This window comes from Pyxicephalus adspersus, chromosome 8 (genome assembly GCF_032062135.1).
Source record: "Pyxicephalus adspersus chromosome 8, UCB_Pads_2.0, whole genome shotgun sequence".
NCBI lineage: Eukaryota > Metazoa > Chordata > Amphibia > Anura > Pyxicephalidae > Pyxicephalus > Pyxicephalus adspersus.
Genome location: NC_092865.1, coordinates 24399426 through 24424965, shown reverse-complemented (window position 1 = coordinate 24424965; position 25540 = coordinate 24399426). Strand labels below are relative to the sequence as shown.

The 25540-nt window shown below is 37.3% G+C and overlaps 1 protein-coding gene across 1 annotated transcript in view; it reads left to right on the top strand.

Moving 5' to 3' along the window:
• Nucleotides 1-25540, top strand: part of XPR1 (xenotropic and polytropic retrovirus receptor 1) — a 100238-nt gene that overhangs the window by 65986 nt on the left and 8712 nt on the right. The window contains exons 3-13 of the mRNA XM_072419804.1: nucleotides 9934-10035; nucleotides 10208-10431; nucleotides 11560-11709; nucleotides 14403-14486; nucleotides 16224-16305; nucleotides 17265-17452; nucleotides 20382-20561; nucleotides 21531-21693; nucleotides 22527-22721; nucleotides 24919-25085; nucleotides 25173-25312. Coding sequence (XP_072275905.1) covers nucleotides 9934-10035; nucleotides 10208-10431; nucleotides 11560-11709; nucleotides 14403-14486; nucleotides 16224-16305; nucleotides 17265-17452; nucleotides 20382-20561; nucleotides 21531-21693; nucleotides 22527-22721; nucleotides 24919-25085; nucleotides 25173-25312 — 1675 coding nt within the window. The remainder of the gene's footprint in view (nucleotides 1-9933; nucleotides 10036-10207; nucleotides 10432-11559; nucleotides 11710-14402; nucleotides 14487-16223; nucleotides 16306-17264; nucleotides 17453-20381; nucleotides 20562-21530; nucleotides 21694-22526; nucleotides 22722-24918; nucleotides 25086-25172; nucleotides 25313-25540) is intronic.

Below are 25540 nucleotides of genomic sequence, written 5' to 3'. Positions count from 1 at the left end.
AGTACTTATATACCTGTTCCTAATATAAAATGCATTTTACAGCCTTGCATGCATTTCATATTCTGCTTCATTCAGGTTTGAATGAAAAACTTGTTATAGGAGCTTTTGTTGTCCAGTTGGATGCACATTTTTTGGGAAAAATTAGTCTTGAATATATTAGTACCGGCTGCCAACCCTGAGCTTTCCTGGGTATTGTAAGCACTGTTTTGTTGCAGTTACAATATATTTCTTGATACCATTGGAAAAGAAATAGTAAATAAATTCAAAATATGATCATAGGCTATTATTATCTTCATAACATACATTATTCATTTTGTATATATATCAGTATGGTGTTTTGTGCAGAATGCAGAAAAAACCCTGCAGACTTTTCAACATCAATTGCTATCTATTGCTTCCCTTTTCAGAAATGTACAGTGTGTGCTGCCAGAGATAGGTGGGTTAGGTTGCTTTTTTTTGTTCTATACACATAAGGGCTTTATTGTGTACGGATTGCCTGTAATAACCAGCTGCCTGCACTGCTTATTTTTTTGATAAAACAATTATTTGCGGTTTTAGACCTAGTTTACAAGCAGTGTTTTCTAGCTGTGCTCAAATGCCCTAAAATACGCTTTCATGTGAAATCCCCATGCATTTCAATGTGACAGTATATACAAAAGTAGTTTTTGAGTGTCACAAATAAGCTTTTAGAAAAACGCATCATGGAATAATTTGCAAGTAATGGCAAATGGGGTCAATTTATATATTTATAGCATTTTTCAGGTTTAAAACACCAGAAATCATTGTAAATTCTTTTCCTGGCATTAAAAAAATAAAATAGCACTGTAAAGTAGACATAAGGGAGGACATGAGATTATTGCCCACCATTGCAAAAATTAGATGGTGATGAATGATTCTGTGCCTCGGTTTTCCATGGCTATAGATATCTTCCTGAGAATGGCGGGCACAATACCTCATGTACTGGAGAGGCACAGATGAAGTTTAGTAATCCCTTCTTTTGACTTTAGACACAACTTTAAGTGTTAAGAAATGTTATAAATTGTGCCTGAAGTGTCTCTAGTACTCAAAATTGCTCATGATCACACCCAGGGTAAATGTAAATTGTGCTATTGCTCCTCAGTTGTTTCATGCATTACATCAACCTGTATATTTTTTTTAAACTGTATTTATAGGGCACCAACATGTTATGCAGCGCTGTACAATAAATAGGGTTTGCAAATGACAGACTGATACAAACAATGGCACAGGAAGAAGAGAGGACCCTGCCCAAAGGAGCTTGCAATCTTATAGTCACTCAGACTGTAGCTAGTGCACAATCAATAGACTTTCAGCCTGCATATTGACCAGATTCATTCATCACCAACATCTGAACAGGAATTTTCATTTATCCTCTTTCTGTTTTTTTCTTTTCCAATTTGACATGCTCAATCTGTCCCGCTATCCCTGTATAAATAGGAGAATAGCTGAGCTGTTCCACATATAATCTAAAAGTTATCCCATGAGACCACTGTTGTGCTAATGATCCCCCACTTCAAATGCCTGCATTGCTTGATGTCCTTGCCTCGGTATATCACCCACCCTAATCTTCAGTCAGCTGTCCCCCGGCAGTCACTAAAAGCGTCTGTTTCTTTAATAAAAAGAGCACATTTTCATTTTCCAATATTTCTGAGACCACATCTGCTCTGCTGATAATTACCTACATGGCCTGAGGCTACCGGTTGCTCGGCACTGCTTGTACCGTAGCTACCTGCATGCCAGAAATGTCTGAGCCTCAAGTCACGAGTCAGGAGTTACCTCCATTTTTCATCAGATACTTATAATTAGGGTTTTATCTGTATTATCCACTTATTGAAGTAATAGGAGTAACGTCGGTAAAGCCATGGCTTCTAGAAATGATTACTTGGAAGTGATAGCAGTCTCTATCTAGCTAATTATTTTAATTTTTGAAACCTTGACAGACTGGGCAGACAAAGTGGTGCTATGTGTTTGTGAATGGTTTAAGTCATTAGCTGTATTAAATATTAAGTTGTGTATTTTTCTGTCCACTGGTTATGACGTTGTACTTCAGACAGATATAATACACAGTGTAATAATGTATTGATGAAGCATGATAATATTTGTTACAAATTACCAATAAAAGTTCTTTAAATTTTGTTTTTTTATTTGCCCCCTGTAGAGCAAAATTAGGCATGAGATGAGGGGGTTATCATTCTGAGCCGGTTTTGGATCTATTGCTTTACATGCTGCTGTTCACGTCGTTTGGACATATGGCAAGGTCCTTGATTTGTCTTTATTGGTGAAAAGGAATCCTTTGGGGAAGTACAGTGGCTGCTATTGCTTGATACATACAGGTCCATGACTGACAGCATTGGAACCAAAGCATCAGCATGACATAAGAGATCTTGCATTCAGAAAAGCAGAATTTCCCAGTGGCAGGCTCCATGATTGTATGTATTGTAAAGTGAACTTCTGACAAGGCTGTGCCCTTTCACAGGAATGCATGCTTCACAACTGGGAGCCAAAACTATTCTGGTATAAGTATTTCAACTAATACAATTACCTGCTTACCTGAATATCTATATTACACTAGTGTCCTGTATTTCTTTATGACTTCCAAACAGATACTACTGTATACATTATGCCCTGCTGTGGATTGTAAAGCTACACACACAGTCTGTACATCTTTGGAAAAAATCTAACATATACAGCAGTCCCCTAATGTTCATAAATACCTTATAGTAGATCGCTAAAGGACCGACTGAGGATAACTTCTATCGTTTCCTATGGGGTAGAATACAGCAGGCTGCCTCTTGCTTGCCTCCCCTTCGGTCTATAGAACTGAACACTGTGTTGTAGTGCACTTGCTTCCTTTATTGTCACTGGAAATTATTACAAAAAGTGTTTTCCATTATTGTACGAAGCTCTAATCCCCAACGAGGAATTTTTCTTTTGCCACTACTTTCAGGTAATATAAAATCCAAGTCGATGGGCCATATATTATAAGTTCATTGCATACTGCCCTAACTCAGAAAAATATGTGCATTGCAGTACAGCACAGTGCATATTGATGAGTAAAGGTTCTTAATATTCATGATTTGTAAGGTACCTAAAAAGTAGGCAGATATTGAATCCAAAACCATCTTCCATAACCTGAGGGTGTAACCTTATGGGGGGAAAGATATCCCACAAAATACTCACAAGTGTCAGCTGCAGGGTGGGTGGGAAGGGGCAGCATGTCTCTCCTTCATTCACAATGATCTTAAAGCAGGGTAAAGACAGAAAAGCTAATGTGCATATTTAGTAGACACCCCAGCTTTAGAAACTGAGACAACCTTATTAGGTTACACTTAAAGATTTTAAACTGATGGAAATTTTAAAAGCTATGTTTAGGCTGGAATTAGGGCTTTCCCACTAGTCTGCTGCAGAGAATTGTGCATTAATGCAACACACTAGACAAGTTCTGCACTATAAGTGCTTTTTTCCCTAATGCACTTTAGCAGCTTATTTAAGTGCCATGCATAGGATGAGAATGCAAAACTTGTCTGACAAATACAAGCTTGTCATCACAGGCCCTGACTTTGGTTTGCCAAGATCATTCTGATTTTGTTGGAACAGGCACATGTGTGTGGAATGGTGGGCTTCATTTTATATTTATTGGATTTTTTATTTATGATCAGCCTGTCCTGTGTGGGTTTGGATTATTGAATATTCAGGATCTCCCACTATATGCTGCCTACACTTTCTAAGTAATTTAAGCAGCAGTGCCACATGGGTCCTTCAGCTTTTAACTGTAGGGTTACTATTACAGGTCTTCTCAAGGCTCTTATTTATTTTCATTCTTCTAGGTTTTAAATGCATAGAATGTGATTCCTAAGGTGTTTTGAGGAGTGCTGTGTGTTATATATTGGTTATGTATTGGTTGTGATTTATTATTGTGATACTATAATCTACAGTATGACCTATAAGGCATCTACAGTGTGTTGTGCTGCCTCCTCACCAGCATATTCTTAGCTCTAGCTGTAGCTAGGGACACTTTCAGTAAAGTTATCAGTGTGAGTAAACTTGACAACTTGCCAGGAACCATATTGGAGAACCTGTTATCTGTGTCAGGTATTGGTTCAGCCAAGGTTCACAAAGTACCTAAAGCATATGTTCATCCAGTTTTGTTTAGTTAGGTATAGTGCAGGGAAGGGTTAAACCCCTATTATGTTTTTTTAGTGCCATCTGCACCCTGCTAGGGAGATTTCCCTTTTACTTCCTGATCCTAAAGATGCACAAGAAATTCAAGGAAATCTTCTTTTTAAGGGGAACTAAGTTTTACTATAATAGAGATAACCTATGTCTCATTTTCGGTCTTTGTTAAAATGGTCCCTGGGACAATTTGTTGATTACTAATTCATACTATGCAGAGAAATTGTAGTTTATATCAGGGTTTGATTATCAAATGATTTAAGTTAGAAAAGTCTGTCTAATGCTCACCTACAACAAATTACATTTCTTTGCAATATTGTAGACAGTCTGCTGTGTGATGGAAACTTTATTCATCGTAATACAAACAATTACATGTTACCCACCTATTACTGCCCAGTCTTGTACAATCAGTGTTCAGGTAACCAATTTAATTGTGGATGTTTAATTATATTGACATGCTCTCATGTTTCTCCAGTTTTCAATTCCTTAGTGTATCCAAAGATCTAATATCCTTTTTACAAATGTTAGTATTAAATTTCATTTGACAAGCATACGGCCAGGACTTACCAGCACTCAGGAAGTGCTTCCGTCTTTCCATTACCTGTCTGATAGGGTAATGTAGTAAAAGCCCACCATGTCTGTAGACGTAATCCAATCAGCAGTTTCTTCCAGGCAGTTTTTTCCCCCCCATTGTGCTGCACCTTTGAGATCGAACATCTGACATCTAACATTGAATCGAGATCGGTTATCTTGGACAGTTCATGTAGAAGCCTGAAATGTCTCTACAGTTACTAACCTTGGTCACAGTTTCTGCCTTTTAGGCAATGAATTTTAAAAATGTCCAACAACTTTATATTTGCAGAGCAGCAAAGCTTTGGAGGCGCCAATCTTCTACCTACATAAAGCGCTAAAGAACTTAAAATTCTTGCAATATGTTATAATACATTATATTAAATATTACATTTTAAAAACGGAGTAGGGCTGATCTATTACAAGCACAACATCATCAGCAAAATGACTGATCATTTGAAATGACCCTTAGAAAGCACACATAATGTTAAAAATGTGAAAATATGTCCACTTTTATCACATCTCTCGTTTGGTTGTAACTCGGTACTCAACCCAGAAATTTGAGTGTTTTTAAGCCGATTGGGAAGAAATTGTAGGGGGGTGGTGGCAGCCCCTGTATTGTGACCCAACTCATCAGTAACCAATCGAACACAGCCAGGTCGTTACTGAAAAGTGCCGGGTTTTGCACACGAGGAAAAGGGGCTCGAGAGCACTGCCCACCAGAAACCTGTGGGGGAGGGGTTTATTTAACCCAAAGTTAGAAAAAGCTTTTGTACTTGGCAGACTATTTTCTCTAGAGCAGCTTTTCTTTGCCCTTTTACATGGGGGAACCCTTGAATTTACTTTCAAGTCTTGATGAGCCCCTGTCAAGTCCTAATGAGCCCCTGCCAAAATTACTTTATCCACTGCTCACTGGACATTAGTGTTGTGGTCTTTGGGAAGAATGTATTTTACTTTCTTGGCAATTTGGAAGAATTTCATCCTTGCAGATAGTCAAAAATATCATTGATGTCAGTTAAACTGTTCTGAAAGGTACAGATTGCTCTTTGTTCAAGGAACTCCCTAGTAATCTTTGGGGGAGCCTTTCTCCACCTTTTTACCCTGGGGGAACCCTTGAAAAAATTTTAAGGTCTTGGGGAACCCCTGCTATGATTATTTTAGTATGAAGAATGCCACTTGGATTTCTGGCCCATGGGAAGAATGTCAGTCTTACAGATGAGCAAAAAGATTATTGATTTTACCTAAACTGGCCTGAAAAGCACAAATTGGTCATTGTTTAAGGAACCCCGGCAACCTCTGGAGGAACCCTGGTGGAGAAACTCAAGGGGAAGAGGACTTTAAGGGGAAGCCAAGAGTTGTATAGGTTTGAGTGTTTTAAAATTTGAGTTTGGAAGCTTAAGTTGAATTAGTATTATGTGATTGTTTTTTTACTTCAAGTGTTGGTTTGTTATCTGTCCCCTTTCTTCCCTTATTCTGCATTGCACATATAGCTCCTTGTGATAAAAAAAATCAGGATGAGCTGACTGATTCCAGTGCACTTTAAATATTATTGTGTTTTAATGGGATCTCCGTTTAAGTGGCAGCTTTATAAGCATTTCATTTAAGGCAATACAAGTGAATGGATCATCGTTGTGTATGGTGCTTCTATCCCAGTTTGTTTTGCACTGTTTAAACACTATTTTAAGGAACGTCCATTGGTTCTTTTTTACTTTTTTTTTCTTTTTTTCTTTTTTTCTTTTTTTTAATAAATGTAAGTTGCAATTTTTCTTATCTCTCTGATTCGATTTGCTGCATATTCTGTATAGGTGGTAACAGTTACAGAATGTCCTATAGACCATCACATGTTTTCCACTCAAGTAGCATTCTGTATTCTTTCTGTAACAGACCATCAATACACGGAACCCCCAGTGTGAGCTGTAATGGAGGTCACACTTTCTGTACTGAGAGCTGTAAGAACTACAGGGGTTGGCTGACCAATTATCAGATCGTCTTCCTGTGTGTACACTAGTTATTTCAGTATATTTATTATCATGACCAGCCATAAGCTCATCCGGAAATTAAAAAAGCAATAAAAGATTGGCTGGTGAGATGGTGTGTGCGCAGTGCTGGCAGCACGTGGAGGCTGAGGATTACCAATTCAGCACTGCTGAGCAGTTCTTCATATTGTGATACGCTTCCAGTGTTCCTATGTGTGTTCATTTATGTAGAATAACGCTTAAAAAACAGGACAAAGCTGAAAGCAACTGTGTGAATGTTACTTACACTCCAATGAAACCTAACCTTCAGACTTGCTCTGGTCCATGTCATATTTACTACGTGGTTTTAATTTTGATCCTGGCATTCATTGTCTAACTACAACTAGCCTGCTAGTCAGATTCCTGCTGTGGTCATAAACCTCTTCTTAATGGCTTCAGCCAAACATGTTTCTGCCTGTCAGTATATCTGAACCTACAGTAGTCTCCGTATACCAGCTCTGTCATTAGAGGGGGGTTTGTACTGCATGGAGTTATATAACAAGAAGCTATATTTCTTCTCCTATACAAGGCAAGACGTTCCTGATTTTTGGCTGCAGTAGAATATGGGGAATATTGAAAAGCTATGAATTGGTTGGTCTGTATTGCACAGCTAAGTGTTTCCTGCAGTTTCCCTTGAAAACATATGCCAGTCATACACATGGCAGATTTTAGGGAGTTTGAACCAGCTGATAGTCTCAAATGAAATAGTAGATCAATGCAACCTGACGCCAACATTTCGGATCATTGTACTGAGCTGGTGAAATTGTCTAAAAATTGTCTAAAAATCCAAAAATGTAATAATGATTGAAGAGTTAGATGTTTAAATGCATTATATGGAGCATTTGTCACTGCTTTTTCTGTGCATCACTTTCAGCAACCTGTAAAGTTCCACTTGCCTTTTAGTCCTATGTACAAGTAAATGACAAAAAAGTGCAGTCAATGCACTCCTTGTTCCATTGCAGGGCGCTGCCATCTTCTTTTTACTCTTCTGTGGACAATCTTCAGCTGGCCTGATTGGCAAAGAAGGTGTGCGGAAATTCATTCCTGGCACTTGTAGGGCAAGCCAGGATTGTGGGGTATCTTGCCAAGAAAAGCTAACTCTGTATATGCACAGTTCAGTCTTTTGCCAGATACCTGGATGGATTATTGCAGAGGATAAATTGCCTGCCCCTTTCTGTACCAATGACCTGCCTGATTGTGGATTCCTCAAAGTGGAGCTTTAGTTCTGCTTTAATAATTAGGGGTCATCACATGTCATTCGTGCTTTGCATTAAATTTGCACACTTACAGCCTCTTCATATACACATTTATTTTAATTTTATTTATGAATTTCAGTGCATTTTCATGTAGAGTTTGTTTTTTCTTCTGTTATTAGGCAGTGTGCAGACTGGTGCTTATTGTATATATTCATAGGTAGTCCATTGAGTGAATGTGTTCTGTTTCTATGTGAACACATTCCATCTATATCCTTGCTTGGAAGCAGTATTTTATTCTATAGGTGTCCTTGCCTACATGCTGTTGTCATGGTATATGTATATTCAAGGCCACCCATGTTCTCTGCACCTTGTATGTCCTTGGGATGTTTGTGGCATACATGAGTGCCTTCTCCTGCTTGGAGTCTTTCTTTGCAATTGTTGATAGAAAGCTCCGTTGATAGAAAGCAGTTACAAATGTAATAACTGTCCTATATATTTAGATGTTGAGTTAGAAATGTATGCATGCTTTCATAGCTGCAAGGCAAGAGAGAGTTGGAACGTAGATGAGAAATTGTCCCTAAATGACGGCAGACCGATTTCCTTCAGCAAGGCCCACAGACATGGATAGTTGTAATCACTGGCACATTAAGAAAGTGAGACTCTCACATGCAATGTGCCAGACAACGGTTGTGTGCTGAGCTCTGAATTACATTTGTGCATGGAGTTTTTTTTTTTTTTCACATACTTTTTTTATTAGAAATTTAAAGTATAAATAGAAAAATGTACGTTATAGCTTTCTGTTTTTTTTTATTCTGATAATGTAAGCGTAAACACTCATGGTACTGGTATACACATATTAGGTTTTATAATGAATAGGTGAGTTGGTCCCATTAAAATTGAACAGGAAGCTGATGGCAAGCCCATCTTTAAGTATATGCATTTATTGTCTGTGTAATATGACTTGGGCACACACGTGTAATAATTCTCATTAGAAAGGATCTTTCACTATCCTTTCCAATGACAACTGAAAGATGCATGGACGAGTGTTGTACATACAGTGCCGTTCTGCTCTATGGAGAGGGAAAGGGGAGAACGACAAAGCAGCACCCTATTTTTGTTTTTTTTGTTTTTTGTTTTTTTTTTGTTTTTTTTACAATTCAGACCATAGTGTCGCCTACTCACTATTCTATAGAACAGACTACTTTCTTATACAGATTTGGGTAACAAATCTTTTTCAGTTTTGTAGCTCGAGCTACCAAAAATAGATTTAAAACCAGTCACAAAAAAAAACTTATATAAGTAACACATTGATGTAATTTCTAATCTTGTTTTAAACCTGCCACTTTAATTACATTACATTTAGGAGATCCTGCTTTGAAGGATGTTTAAAGATTTCCAGTAATAGGTTGATAAACCTGTCGTCCTCCAATTGTTTTCCTGTGTGGTTACTTTGTCCATAGGAGACCTTGGGGTGGGCTTGCAGCTCATTTCAGACATGCCCTCCTGTTGTCATTTTCAGGAAACCAAATCTGAAAAATGATATGGTAGCCACTTTGGAATAAATTAAAAATAAACCCATTTTTTTTTTTTTTTTTTGTAGTATTTTTTTAGGACTGGATGAAGTTTATAATCTCTCTGTTCATTCTCTTTTGTCACTGTCACAAGAACTATAAATAAAGCGATGACATTTTCTGATATTCTAATGCTCATACTTTACTCATATTACCTATTCATTTGTATAACGGCTAAGAAGGAATGTGTTACGGCTTTAATGCCATCCTGGAATATTTCCATCAGATAAAGTAGAAATATGAGTGGCAAGACTTATACAATAAATGGGTTCTGTTTTAGAAGTGGGTTTTGAAAAGTATACTAAAGTAGAGTTCTTCTTTAATACACATGATCTTTTTTTCTCATTCAGGGACATGCTTTCTTATAGTCTTTACCATTTTGTCTTGTAGTTACAGACGAGGACACTGTAAAACGATATTATGCCAAGTTTGAAGAAAAATTCTTCCAGACATGTGAGAAAGAGCTTGCCAAAATCAACACATTTTATTCAGGTAATTTAGTGGTAAATGCCACTTTGATTTTATTCAATTCACATATTGAAAAATGTTGGCCCCCAGCTATTTTTAAACTTTGTTATAGGGCATTGGTTCAGGGACTAATCTGGGCAACAAGACATTAATGGTCAATGAATATCTTAACGAATTGTTGTCTTTTTCATTGCAGAAAAGTTAGCAGAAGCTCAGAGACGTTCAGCCACCCTACAGAATGAGCTTCAGTCCTCCCTGGATGCACAAAGGGAAAGCAGCCGTTTGCCAACCCTAAGGCAACGTAGAAAAGCTGTATTTACCCTTTCACATGAGGAGCGGGTCCAACACCGAAACATTAGGGACCTGAAACTGGCATTCAGCGAGTTTTATCTCAGCCTAATTCTGCTGCAAAACTATCAGGTACAACATGGCTACTGTCCTTCCATGACCAGATGTATTTATGTAAAATGTGATAGATGTATATTTGGCTTGTTGCTTTTATTAAGAGATTTCTCAAAAAGTGGGTTAGTATACAGGAAAATGGAATGGTAAAATGGGAAATGGTTTTCAGTTGCTGCCAGAGCAGAAAAGGAGGACGTGTGTGTGAATTTATGTACTGTACATTAATAGTATGCTTGATGTAGCTTTTCTTATTTGGAAACTAAAGTAGTTAAAATTGTTTTTTTTTTTTATATATTATATATATTATATTGGTATATATTGTATATTATATATTTTATATTTATATATTATTTTACATGTATATTATATATACATTTATATAATATACATTTATATACCTCTGACATATACCATATATCTATGTGTTTCCGAGTGATCACCAAATAAAGCTCTGACATATAGCAGAGCGCTGTACAAAGATCAACGGTGCACTCACATGAATCGTATGTCTAGCAGGTTTGGTTGAAATGTCCCTACGCGTTTCCTAGTGATCACATACACATACATACATACATCCAGATATAGCTCTGACATATGCCACAGTCCTGTACAAAGATGAATGGTGCACTCACATGAGTCTGTCATATGTGTGGCAAGTTTGGTTGAAATGTCTCCATGCGTTTTCGAGTGATGGTGGAACATACACACAAACATACACACATACATCCAATTTTATATATATAGATACAGATTAGGGACAGGCTGCTTTTAATTACTGTTTCAGCACAGTCAGCTCTTTCATAATTATCAATTACAGCTCATCTTGTCTGCATACACAAAGGTTTAGTTAATATGTCAAAGTGTAATATTTGACCAGCAATCTGTAACTGGTATTCAGCTATTGGGATATAAGATTGTTTTGTTTTATTCCTAATTGGCAAAAATATCTGTATTTTCCAACATTGTCCATTTCAGATCATACTTGTTGGGATTACCTTGGAAAAACATGTCAAGTGGCTGAATAGGATGAATAGAGAGCTAGGATTTCTTGTACCTGTGAAAAACATGCAACTTTTTTTTATTTTTTTTGTCTTCATAGTAGTAGAATTTGATATTTTTTTTAACCTTTTTATTTCATTTTGGAAGAATCTGAACTTCACAGGGTTCCGCAAGATCCTCAAGAAACATGACAAAATCCTGGAGACAAGTCGTGGTGCAGACTGGAGGGTTGCTCATGTGGAGGTGGCTCCGTTTTATACCTGCAAGAAAATTAATCAGCTCATCTCTGAGACTGAGGTACTTTTATATATTTTAGATCTGTGGAAATAGAAACATTTAAGGCAATCCTAGGGTTAGTAAAGATTATCTCACCTGTTGGAAGCATTTGTTGTCTCATGCAGGAAATTTGTTGAAAAATTCTGACAGTGGGCATCTATCCTTCCCCTATCTGATTTAAAGGAAAATAGAGGCCCTGCACCACACTAGAGAGAGTAACCAGTACACAATGTTAAGTGACAAAAAAAAAACCTATAAAAAATGGCAAGCTTAGGTTAAAGGAAAAAGCATATATTTCAACATATGGACAAATATTTACAATGTATACAGTTGTGTGAAAAAGCATGTACACCCCATGGAAACTATTCAGTGTGTTCTTTTGATCACCTCTCAAATACAGTAAGTAGCAAAACAACCTTCAAAATCATAGGTTTAGAAACCATTCCAACAATTCCAACAGCATACACGCTAAGGATATTCTTATTATTCGCCTCATATCTGGAACACCTAATTCCAGTTTCAAATTTGAAATAGTGGTAAACATAGGAGTGTACTTATTTTTCCACTTGGAAAATCCTAATTTAGCATGAATATATCATGTCAGTTATGTGTGTCATTTGTTCAAGTTTATGTTCTTTATCTGAAGGTGCTCCTTGGATGTACTTACATTTTCACTGTTCATATGTATGTGCTCAAAGATATTAGGCTGGAGTGTGTTTCACCCTCTACAGTGTCAGTTTCTTACTATATAAATTTAAGTGATTATGAAATGATAAAATAAAACTCATTTTGGATTGTAGTGCATTGGTCTGTTATCTCATAATTTTGTGTGGTGTGTTGCTTTTATCTTTTCATGTCAGATACTGGAATCACTGGTAAATATTTTATATATATATATATATATATATATATATATATATATATCATTCAAAAATCCCGCAACCTCTGGACCTGAGGAGTGCTGGTTTTTCAAAAATTCTTGATTTTTTTTTTTATGGTTATGTATGCTGTATATATTAAACGGAAAATGACTACCTGTACAGTCCTTTAAATGGATGTCTAATCCATAATAGGGCTATCTAGCAGAAAATAAATGAGAAGGAATTAGCAGGAAAACACGTGTAAGCAAGACTCAACAGCTGATTCTGGAGTACAGTGCCATCAAAACATAAATGGTGCCTCCGGAAAACAGCGTAAATTTGAAAATGCACTCCAAAATCCAAGCCGGAAATCTGAAGGAACTGGATTATCAATGACCGGATTTCTGAATGTCAACCTGTAACAGCAAATAAAAAAACTCAAAATTTTGGACTTTGTGGAACTTGCTGACCTCCAGATTCATGGTAATGAAATATACTGATAGGAGAAATGTCCTATAAAAACAGTTTAGACAAAATATGAAAATAAAGATAAAACCTGTCAATTTTTCATTTACCATGACTGTAGCAGCAACCAGCAAAATTTGTTTATTCGTCTGTTAATTGTGTACTGTTATATACCACATTCTTTTTAATTTGAATGTGATATTTTAGGTATTTGAGAATCTGTCTTATAATATTGTATTTACTAACCAGCGGTGACTATGCTCTCTGTAATCCCAGATAATCTAGTGAGGCTCATTATAAGGTTCTCCTAATTTAAGTTCCTGATTGTTCATTGCTTAGTGGTATAAGTAGATATGCTGTCAATAAATGTTACCTTTAATAGAAGAGATCTGTTGTATTGATACCAAATGAACTAAAGTGTTTGAGGTTCTGGTATAATTGCTGAAATTTCCTGGACTGCCAGTGTAATCACCATTGTTTTATACTTCCGGCTTTACTAGTATCTTGGAGTGCTTTAAGATTTATTCTTGGCACTTGTTTCCATGCCACACTCCTACACCCATCTGCAGTCTTTTAAAATTTGGGAGCAAAATTTACATTTTCATTTATTACATTTTATTTATTTAAATTTACTTTTACAAGAGAAATGTTCCCACTCCTATGTAATATTGATCTTGTGCATCCATTTTAATAAAAGGTGTACATATATATTTGCTCAAATTCTATTATGTACACTGTCCCTCCCTCACCCTGTTAGAGATGCCCGCTTTTACTTTTATTCTATTAATGAGGAACAAGGTAAAGCCCAAGCCAATTAATGGTGGTGAGGTAGTGTAGACCTGGATAAAAGTTTTAAAGGATCCCAAGTTTTAAAGGTCCAAGCCTGCAGTTAAAAAATACCTTTTTAAGTATAAGTGGTTGTTACCTTCCAAAGCTGCCTTGGTAATGTGAATGCAGAGATATAGTATACCTGGTTGTCTGACTGCACCCCCAAAAAGACTAAAGAAGCTGTAACTTGGTCAAAATTTTGACCAATTTTGGCCAAGATTTTGAAGATCTGCAAATGTAATTATTACATCTTGCCCTGCTTTTCTTTACTCATGCACCTCCTAATGTTATCTCTACTCACCTACTTGCACCTACTTTGAAAGACTTGGACCAGAAAGAATGGATTGATAAGAGACACCTTTTCTTTTTATTGATGTGTGTCATATACCTCAAAATATCTTGTGCTTTTATTGGTTGCAGCAGGATGATTTATCTAAAGTTCATCTCATGATCACTTACTAATAATTCAGCCTACACATCAGAACATTACCAGGATACCTGTCATCACTGAACCAATGTTTGTTTGCTAACTTCTCACACTTTATTTTCTTCTATTTCTAGGGTCTAGTGACAAATGAATTGGAAGATGGGGACAGACAGAAAGCCATGAAACGCCTGCGTGTGCCACCCCTAGGAGCTGCACAGGTGAAATATTTGTGCAAAATAAATGACCACAACGGTTTCTAATGTTTTGACTCCTTTTTCCTGGGTGCCTCCTAAAGTGTATATAGATGGATCATCCTTGACCATGGTTATCAAATGCCAATCAAAGTGAAACTGATATGAGACGCTCAGTTATGTTTACTGTATTGTGCAGTCAGTGACACAAGCAAGTCACCTTGACAATACTGAGATAAAATCTAATTTTTTTTGTCCGATGCCCCTTAAAACTACAAATGTGGGTGTGCTGATGTGTACCTCAGACATGCCTTATGTTACATTGATAAATAGGTCATTTTGCAGTAAGAAATAATTCTGAATCATATTGCTTATGCCCATTTATAGTCCTCCTCCTAATGTATAAACAGATTAGGGTTGTGGAATTATGTAAAAGAAACCTATAACAGAAACATCAGGCTGTAGCAGACCTCTCCTGAAAATGCCAGAAATTAGTTGGTACTACTTGAGGCTTGTCCTGAATAGGTCATATCATAAGCAATCGTAAAAAAAATCCACTTTCAAAATCCACTAAAGTAGTTTTTTTTTATTCAAACACATCTGTATTACCATATTAATGGAAACAGGTGTTAGTACACATTCACATTATTTAGCTTCTTCCACATTCCATATCTACTGCCCGACGTCCCTCAGTTGCAACACTTTTCTAAACTCACATCCAACACCTTGGTTTGATTGTTAAACATTTTACCTCTTGTCTTTATATCGTTCACCAGATCAAAATACCGATATCTTTTTCTTTCTTTTTTTTTTTTTGTTCAAGGTCAACACAGGTTCTAGTCACAACAGGCTTATGGGCACATCAATGAGGTGTTGTGCTCATATACAGGCAGTCTATTATTTTATCACATAAATAGTTATATTTTCACACAATTTTTTGTATCCTTTATTCAGTTATCAGTATTTCTGTGATCCTTGCATGAAACTTAAGACAAACAGGGTTTAAATCAGTGGTTGCCAACCTTTTGGAGCTCATGGACTACTACACTTACGGACGCAGGACCGCGCATGCATGGGGAGCAGTGTGTCACTCAAAGGGGGAGAAAGTGTAGGGTAAGGGTGGAAAGGGAAAGAGTGATGTCATAATGCCAGAACCCGCCCACTCTCTCATCGCAGGTCCTAGCCAGAGACACAACCACTGCCACCAGAGTCCACCGCCCTAAACCTGTGATTCATACAATGTACGTGGTCCGTGGGGGCCACACTGGCCAGACCTGCTGACTACCGCTTGGCGACCGCTGGTTTAGATAACAGGAAATGCCTGCTTTTTACTAACTGACGTGATAAGTATTCTTACCAAGCACCAGCTCTTTTGTAAACTGGCATTCCTATTCTTCTGGTATATACATTGTGTAGTAATAAGACATTCTATATACTTTTTTGATGATGCAAACGAACATCATCCCAAGAGTAGCATGTAGCCTCATCTCATCTGTTTCCTGAGGGTATAATGAAAGAGATGGGGTGAAATGTGAGGTCAATAGGACATCATCAGGACTGCAAAAGGGAAACGTTGACATCCATGGCACATCATACTGGTGCAGATGAGATGTTATTCCCTGCTTTGTCCGTGTCAGCGTGCTTTATATTGAAATTTTGAGTCGCAAAATGCTGACATTTTAATACACATTTATTTAACATCAATTTAAATAATTGTTACATTTAGCTGTACAGATGCTGATTTTTTTTTGTTGTATTTTGCAGCCTGCACCAGCTTGGACAACATTCAGAGTGGGATTGTACTGTGGCATATTTATTGTGTTGAACTGTGCAGTTGTGTATACTGGTAAGTTTGAGTACCTTACATTTTCATTTTTGTTTTAAATCCGGAAACAAAAGTACAGGGCTGCCATCATTTCTGTGAGTTAAGCAGCCTTTTGTTCAAAACAAGCTGTAAACTGCATCAGTGCAGAGAATTGTGTTTAAATGCTTCAGCCAAGGAAAATGGAGATGTTGCTATAGAAATGAACCACGAACCAGCTGTCATTCCCGTAATTCAGGTTTGGAAATGATCATGTTATTGGTCATAAAGGAAATGCAAGTTATATTCTTCACACTAGATTTGGTAGACATTTAATTTATTTTTTACACCATTCATTCCGTTAAAATTAATATATTTTATTGTTCAGCAATATATTTAATGGTAAACATTCTGGTATAATATATTTAAGGAACCAATCACATAACATAACCTAAACTTACTGTAAAATGTACGCAAACTCCACTTATTGCTCCCCCTACTGCTGCACTGAATGGGCATTGATCTCTTCCCATGGAGCCGCATTTAAACCTCAGTTGACAATTGTGAGGCATGAACGCTGTCACCAGACTACATATAACGCAGCATAGAGTTTATACCATCAGAGAACTACTTAGAGGGGTCAAGATTGAAAATTTGATGCAAGCTTCTTTTGCACAATTATGTGGCTCATATATAGTTTTATTTTACCCCAAAGAGTATGGACATTTGGCTGGCATATCTGTCATCTATAGTCATAAGTTTTAATGGCCAAATCTGTTGCAGGTCAGCCCACTTGCATCTTACCAAGTTGGTTTGTCCAGTCTGTGCTTGTTCAGGGAGTTGCTGTTAGCAGCCAATGAAATCATGCTATTGTTGAATCTTACCCAGCAAAAATCTCTGTTCTTATAGGGTAGAGACACTGCCTTTAACCTGCTATTTGGCTTTAGTATCACTGCAGTGCTCCTGTAAACTGAAGTAACCACTCTTGTTTTATCTTCATACAGGGTACGAGAGGTATAAGATTACAGAAGTCTGGCCTTTGGTTCGCATTTACAGGGGTGGTTTCCTGCTGGTGGAATTCCTTTTCCTTTTGGGGATCAATACTTATGGATGGAGACAGGCTGGAGTCAATCATGTCCTTATATTTGAACTCAATCCTCGTAACAACCTCTCACACCAGCATCTCTTTGAGGTAAGAATCCTAAAATAATTTTTTATAAAAAAGGTGAATATGCCATGGTTGTAATGGAACATTTTTCTTGTTTTAACTTGGGTGTATTTATATTTGGCTGTAAATAATTATTTAAAGTGGACCTGTAATCATCCTTTAGCAGTGCGCTTGTTTTGCTGTGCAGTCATTTACATTTCTAACATACCTGTATTACTGAGGGCCATGTCACATTGGTGAAGAACACAAAAGGCCCAAAAACAAACACTGTTTTACTAATTTCAGTTAAAAATATAACATGAAAGTGTATACATGTATTTTTTAATAAAAATAAAAACTAATTGTATGAAAACGGAAGGAACTTTAGGGAAAAAACAAATCGGTTTATAATTATTGCTGGCTGGATGAAGTGTGAAAGCAATGGTGTCTCATCAGTGATTCGGTTTTTGTAACATTTTCCACACCAAAATGAAGAGCACCTTGCTGCTGAATCCAGAAAAGGTCCTAAAGCAAATATATGCCCTCTGCATTTTCTCGCAGTCCTTCTTAGTCACAAAATTCTAATTTTACATTGACCTTCACTTATGTATGTTGTACAGCAAGATAAAATCACATCACTGTATAAATCATTTTTAATTTCAGTATTCTAAAAATACAGGAACATTCTAAATATCAGTATTTTTAGCAAAAACCTAAGTTGGGAAAGTATTGTCTACTTAGGACAGACCAACAGATCTACTTACCCTCCTAGCAACATCTCCTTACCTTTTTTCACTCCATTTCTACTCTGTCCAGCCACTTTGATCAAAGGAAAGGCTTATGACATCTGCAGGTCAACAGCCATACTTTTCACAGAGATGTGGACTTTCCACGTGACAATTCTGATTGACCCAATACTATTGTGTGGAATGAACTACATGTAGCGCTAGGTATTCTCTTTGGCTCCCAGTGCTGACAGAGAGGTTCGGGGAGTGAATTAAAGACAAGTATATGCTAGGGGAGGTCCTGGGGTCTGTAGCACTACAGATCTGCTGATGACAATGAATGAAAAAGCTTTGCTTGCTATTCTTTTAAACATTTCCACCATTTGATAGAAACATATGATTAGAACGAAGAAGGACATGAGAAAGTAAAAACATGTTATATAGTAATAGCTGCAGGGGGCACATTCAAGACCGTTAGATAAAATATTATGCTGTGGAAACCCCCAATATGCATTGTATAATAAATAATTGATGACTAATTACAGAATACTTATTGTAGAAAGCTAGGGACAAACTGGGAAGGCTTTGTATTTAAGAATGTGGTGCTGCCTGTATTGTTGCTATAACAGCTGAGTCCCCATTTGAGCATAAAATAATGGACATTCCCATGTGACCGGATCGGAAGCAACTAGTTGTGCTGGGATATACTTTGCTATTAATAGCATCCATTCCTGTGTTTTATCTCCTCTGTCCTCTGTGTTTTGTCTTCTCCAATTAACACATGGCAGCCTTTGTGACTTTTCATTTTCAGAATACAAACATTTGAGTCACATTTTAGGCATCCAAACCCCATTTCTAGTAACTGAGGTGCTTCCCCACATCAACCAGTTACATTACGGCTGTTATTTTTCTAGTACAGGCCACTTTTTTTTCCTTTTCAATTTTTAGTTTGAAATTTACCAAAAAGCATATTAGAAAATACAAAACTATACAAAAAGGTAAATGCAGTAAAATGATTATATACAAAAAAAAAAGGATTTAATTCGAGGAGGTGACTTGCCTAGGCGATAAGTTGATGAGCTATATACACAGCCTTGAGGCAGATCAGACCACAATGGTGATGGCGTAGATATTGGATGTATTTTTTTTTTTTACTGTTGATTTAGGTGGTGCAATATTCTTAGTTACATGCTAATACATGATTTATTTCTCCGAATCCAGCCCCCCTTTTTATATAATCAAAGCATTGCTTTTCCTAGTTGTAACAACTGCCAATATTTTTTCCTCTTTTCTTCTATGTTTCTGTGACATTTCAATGGTGATGAGATATATAGCTTACCTCTAAAATGTGTACGTAATGTCTGTACAGATTATTGCTATATACATTACTATTCATGTAAGTGCCATTGTCAGCAAGTGAAGCTTGTTTCTGGAAAATAGTTTCTTTTGGTTACATTGAAGGCTTCAGAGAATTTAGTGCCTCCTCCATACATATAATTTAAATCTGTCTCCGAGAAGATTGATGCATGCTTTAGAACATAAACATTACCTGGAGGAGTGGACATGCACTCTGTATGTATTTCTAGCTAGTTTTTCTCATTTGTTTTGTGTTTTGCTTATACGATATAAACCTGTTTTGAAACAGACAGGGCTGTCCTTGGTAGACTGGTTGCCTGGCTGTTAAACTAGAGCAGTGGCTTCAATTCTATGACCCGCTCACCTGGGAAACATATAGAGAGAAGGAAAGGTTAGAAAAGTCTAAAATCATGTGTATACTTGTTCACTTGTTATAAGTGTGTGAGAAACATTACTCATATAAAAAAATGTTAATATATAGGTGTTGGCAATGATGACCTCCTTCTCACTAGCAAGTCTCTTAAGTAGTATCTACCAGCATTTCTAAAAGTGCATTACATTTAAACAGCTTGTCCCAATGATGGATAAGGGTTTGTGGTAATAATATTGCTTCATCACATCCCTGGAGTGTACTTGCAGGTGAGACACTGCATGTAGATTTTCACCCACAATGACCCATAGGAAATGAATGAGGGTGTCACTAATCGGTTCCGTACAGTCTGCAGCAAAATGTTTAAATCCAGCTCAGCAGTACAGGTAGCAAAGTGGCTGAGAAGATGCGGGCCATAGAAAGGTGAGCCAATGTCTAGACAGGTCACTTTGTTTTGTCACTTATTCTGTAAAAATCTTTGAGTTTATATTTGACTTTAATGGGTGCTACATTTGTGTTTCAGATTGCAGGATTCCTTGGCATGTTGTGGTGCCTCAGTCTCTTCGCCTGTGTCTTCGGACATCATATCTATTTGCCAATGCAGGTGAATCCACTGGTTTTATACGGTTTCATGCTGCTTTTTCTCATCAACCCCACCAAGACTTTCTACTATAAGTCTCGCTTTTGGCTCCTTAAGTTATTGGTGAGTAACAGAGATGCAAAAAAAGTTGTTTTCTTAGCTCCTTTTGTTTACTTTTTGTTATGTATAGATTGTCTACTATTTCTTTACTGTTTGTGAAACAATTGATGATGATACAAAACAATGATACAGGCTGAGCTGTGTTTGCTTTTAAAGTTAACCTGAGCTAAAAAACATGATGGAAAACCTATAGAAGGGTAATTGCACCTAAGCAGTACCCTGAAGCATTTACCCCTTTTGTCTGGATCCTCCCGAAATGTAGCAGTGCTTTTAGTGGCCAGCGAATGTGCCTACAATCACATAGTATGTGCACGGTTGTAGAAGATCCTGGTGAGAGTTCCTGCAAGCAACCAGTCTCACACTCGAATTCATGATAAAGTGTCTGCATAGTAGTTGAAATGGGGTGGCTGGCAGCGGCTAACAGCTTTGGTTTTTAACCACAAGTTTAAAATGGGCTTTATGCAGTAACCACATACTGGAAATTTTATTGTTTTTTTTTTTTTTTTATTACAGTGCATTAAAAGGATGTTAATGCCCACGCCAACATACTACTACAGTAGCAGGCTGAACATTGCACTGCAGCACTTCAGAATGCGTGCTATCATATTGTGCAGTATTTATTAGGTCTTTTGTTTTTAGGTCCCCACTGTGAATTGAAAATCCATTCACTTTTTTTTATCCGCTTTAACCCAGCATGTAGTATGCACATTATTGCACTGCACCAGCTTGCAAATATCTGAAGGGGACCAATGTGTTTCCAAAGCAATTTTATTTAAATTATATTCCTGATGGTCATTGCAGAATCCAGATTTGATGATGACTCCCTGAAAAAGGTGGACTTTTTTATGTAACCAGAATTTTAGGTTTGATATATCTGGACACCCAGCTTGAGTACATTTCTGCCCCTGTGTAATGTTTTACTTTTGTTCTTTTGATCTAATTTTAACACATTTTTCCCCTTCATCATACTAGTTCCGGGTCTTCACTGCACCCTTCCATAAGGTGGGCTTTGCAGACTTCTGGCTGGCTGACCAACTCAACAGCCTTTCCGTGATACTCATGGACCTGGAGTTCATGATCTGCTTTTACAGTTTTGAGCTGAAGTGGGAGAGTAACAATGGACTCATCAGTGAAGGTAACAAAGTATTGATATTTTTTTTATCTTGCTTTCTGTTCATTGTTTTAAATCCTTTTTTTAAAAATTTTATTTCTGGCTTTACCTTAATTTACCCTGACAAGTGACCAAACAAGGCCTCACTTTGTTCAGCGGGAAAATTAGAATATATTTTTTGTTTTGCTTACTATTAACCCTGTAAAAGGGGTGTTTAACCACCTGAGCGTTACACTGATTTCTAGACGCTGGATTAGCACAGCGGGACCAGGTAAGTGGGGATTTTAGTGTAGGCGAAAAAATACGGGGTTATCCAAAAGAGCAAAAATATTTAGTGCGAGAAATTACCGGCTTAGCGGTTAGGGGGTTAAAATATATATTTACCTCAAAGCCATCTTCCATATCACACAGGTCAAGCTCCTGTGTAGAATCCTGTTGAATGCAAAGCATGCTAAAATGCCTGAGAAGACATTCTTGTCGATTGCCGGAATGTCTTGTTGTGAGATTTCACCTGCTTTGCTTTCCACAGGACTCTACTCTGAAGGACAGTAAAGTCATCCTTGTCTAAGGCTGCATACACACGTTAGATTTTTGTCGTTGGAAAGGATCTTTCACCATCCTCTCCAAAAACAAGAGGCTGAAAGATGCAGGAATGAGTGCTTTACATACAACAGCGTTCTGCTCTATGGCGGCACCCAGCTTCACTCTCTCCCCTTCACTTCAATTGTGGTTCATATATCTGGAACACTGGACTAAATGATAAAAAGTAAAGGAAACTGTTGCTTATATTAGCTTGTCAAGTGCTAGAATCTAAATGTGGGTTTACTTCATGTATTTATTGTCTCCTCTATACATAGAGACTGGAAGGTGTAATACATATTCTTATGGGGTTCGAGCTGTGGTCCAGTGTATTCCAGCCTGGCTGCGTTTCATCCAGTGCCTAAGACGATACCGAGACACTAAAAGAGCCTTTCCTCACCTGGTAAATGCTGGCAAATACTCCACTACGTTCTTCATGGTCACCTTTGCTGCGCTGTACCAAACCCACAAAGGTAAACGTCTTTTGTGTGTGTTTTGTCCTCGGATCTGAGACATCAGTGTGACTGAACAGCTGTGAAATCCCAATAATGCTGACATATGTGATTCATTGCATGTACACAGCTTGTCTCCATGATGGATAAGCCTTTGTCCTGTCACTGTCCCTCCTCATTTCCCATCAAACAGCTCATTACTCAGACAGCTACCAAGACATTCCTTTAGTTTATTAGTATGATAGAGGTTGAACACATTGGTAGGGTATTAGGCTTTTAGATCCAGTCATTATGAGAATGCTGCATTCAGGGTTTCACTATCCATTCAGGGTTTCACTATCTGCTAAAAACCAGAAACTAGGCTACAGCAAGTATAGGATCTCCAGTCTCTGCAAAGCTGAAGTAATGTGTTCTGAGCAGTTCTGGTTTCTTCTGCTGTTTAGAGTTTGGAATACACAGCAAGAATCGATTATTTAAACAGTTTTAGTACTTCTGTCAAGCTTTTATTGCTGTGTGTTTCATTTGAGGACATTTCTCCTCACATTTTTTACCTTCATATAAAATAAGTATTGTGTTCCTCTGCCTGTGGTGACTGGAAATCTCTAAAGTGGTAAAAATCTGAGCGGTTTTAACTCTTTGCTTAAAAAAAAAGTTTTGTCTGTTGCTGTCTATTCTTTAAATGTCCATTTTAAGGAGTATTGTTGCTGATAGTGTACATTTATGGGTGCCAGAGAAGTGTTCCTTATAAAATGCCCACAAGCTGCAGAAAGTCAGAGCTCGAATTCCTTACTGACTGGAGGACATCAAGAATCATTTAGAGCTTTTCTCCGAAGTCTGTCTTGGCTTCTACTTTCATTTATTGGATTTCCATTTTTCAGTCATAGAGGCTTACCATAATATATGGGTTCTACCCGAGGCATTTTTCATGCAAATGCAACCTTTTTCAGAACGTCCGCCTTTCCTGACTGAAAGAGGCACTTTAATATTTTCACTCTGTCCTAACAAGGGTCTGTTCACTGCTTACATCAGCTCCGATGAGCTTAGGATGAGTACTCAGATGGGGTGCTGTGATTTCAGGGTCAGCCAGACATTTTATTAAATGAACATTTATGTACTTACTGCTGCCTGATGCATCCATATTTTTTCTTCGTAGATTTACATAAAACAATCTTTGTGTGTGTTAGGCACAGTGTTTTGGAAGTTGCAAGCTGATGTTGCAAGCTGATGTCTGCAGTTTTACGTATGTGTTTGACATTGTCATGAAGATGAAGGTCAAAATATCTAACTTATAATGCTTGTACTATTCATTTTAGGTGTTGCTTGTTACCTGCTGTTACTTTGGTCTCATACATTGTTTTGCGGGCTCAGGCTTTTTATCTCATTTTAGTTGCTGCTGTATGCACGTGTTAGAATGGTTAAAGTAGGAAAGTCCCTCATTGAGTGAATGTCTTATGGGTAAGCCAAGCCAAAATATAGAACAGTGGCAGAAAATATGAATAAAGCATTATGTTAGATTCATTTTGTACTGGTGACACCTTTGTACTGGTTCACCTTTATTTATAGGTGTAGCTTTCTGCAAAACATATTTATAACCAAATAGTTATGTGAAGTACTTGCTATATATTTTATGATGTGCTGCCCTCTAGTGTTTGCCCCCAGTCAGCAGTGTGTAGGTAGAGATTATAATGAATAAAACATGCTTAGGATGCATCATCATATATGTCTTATATAACTTCTAAATTTCTTGTGCTGATTCACTTGCATTCTTTAGTCTATTTTGTGGAAAGATTGTGTAAGCCCTCCACAATAATATATAAAGAAGCATCAATCTTATCAGCGTTATGATAAAGTATGCCTATTAACTGCTGGGTCCTGGTGTGCACCCTGAATATGATTACACTCCTTGAATAAGTGTCAAAGGCTTATTTCAGTGTACACTTTGGTCGATCGCACATCTTCGAAAAACTTTCCACTGCACCAATTTACATCTGTACAGTTAAAACTGAATTTGTTAGTATTATTCTACCAAACTTCCACACATTATTTTCAATTACACATTGTTAATCCCTTTTGGACCCCCTCCCTACCCGTACCAGACTGCAAAAATAATAATAAATGAAAACTATCTTTGGGGCAGAAGGGCTGTGAGATTAAATTAGCATGACTAACATATGAAAGTAATTGAAATGCAGCCACATGTGATGTCTTTGTCTTGCAGCTCAGAATCACTCGGATGCTCAGGTGTTTTTCTACCTGTGGATTGTTAGCTATGTCATCAGTTCATTATATACTCTAATCTGGGATCTAAAGATGGACTGGGGGTTGTTTGACAAAAACGCGGGTGAAAATACTTTCTTGAGAGAAGAGATTGTGTATCCCCAAAAGGTGAGAATTCTGTGTATTTCTTTTTAGCTCTTCACATTGTTCATTTTAATGTCATGTATCTAAAAACTCAATTTCTTCCACATCTAGGCCTATTATTACTGTGCAATTATACAGGATGTCATTCTGCGCTTTGCATGGACCATACAGATTTCTCTCACAACATTAAACCTACATGGCAATATTTCAGATATAATATCCACTGTCTTTGCTCCGCTTGAAGTCTTCCGGTGAGTAATTTAAGACGATTTTTCAGTCTTACAAGGATATCTAGTTCATATTATAGGCTACAAGTTATGGCCCAAGTGGTTATTGCTAAATATTGTGTTTTCATACTTAACCCCCCTAGCGGTAGACCCGAGTGTAACTCAGGGTGGATTTTGTATGCAAAAAGCAGTAATCCCAAATCACACTCCGGGTCGCTATGAACATTAAAAAAAACAAAAAAAAACACCTTG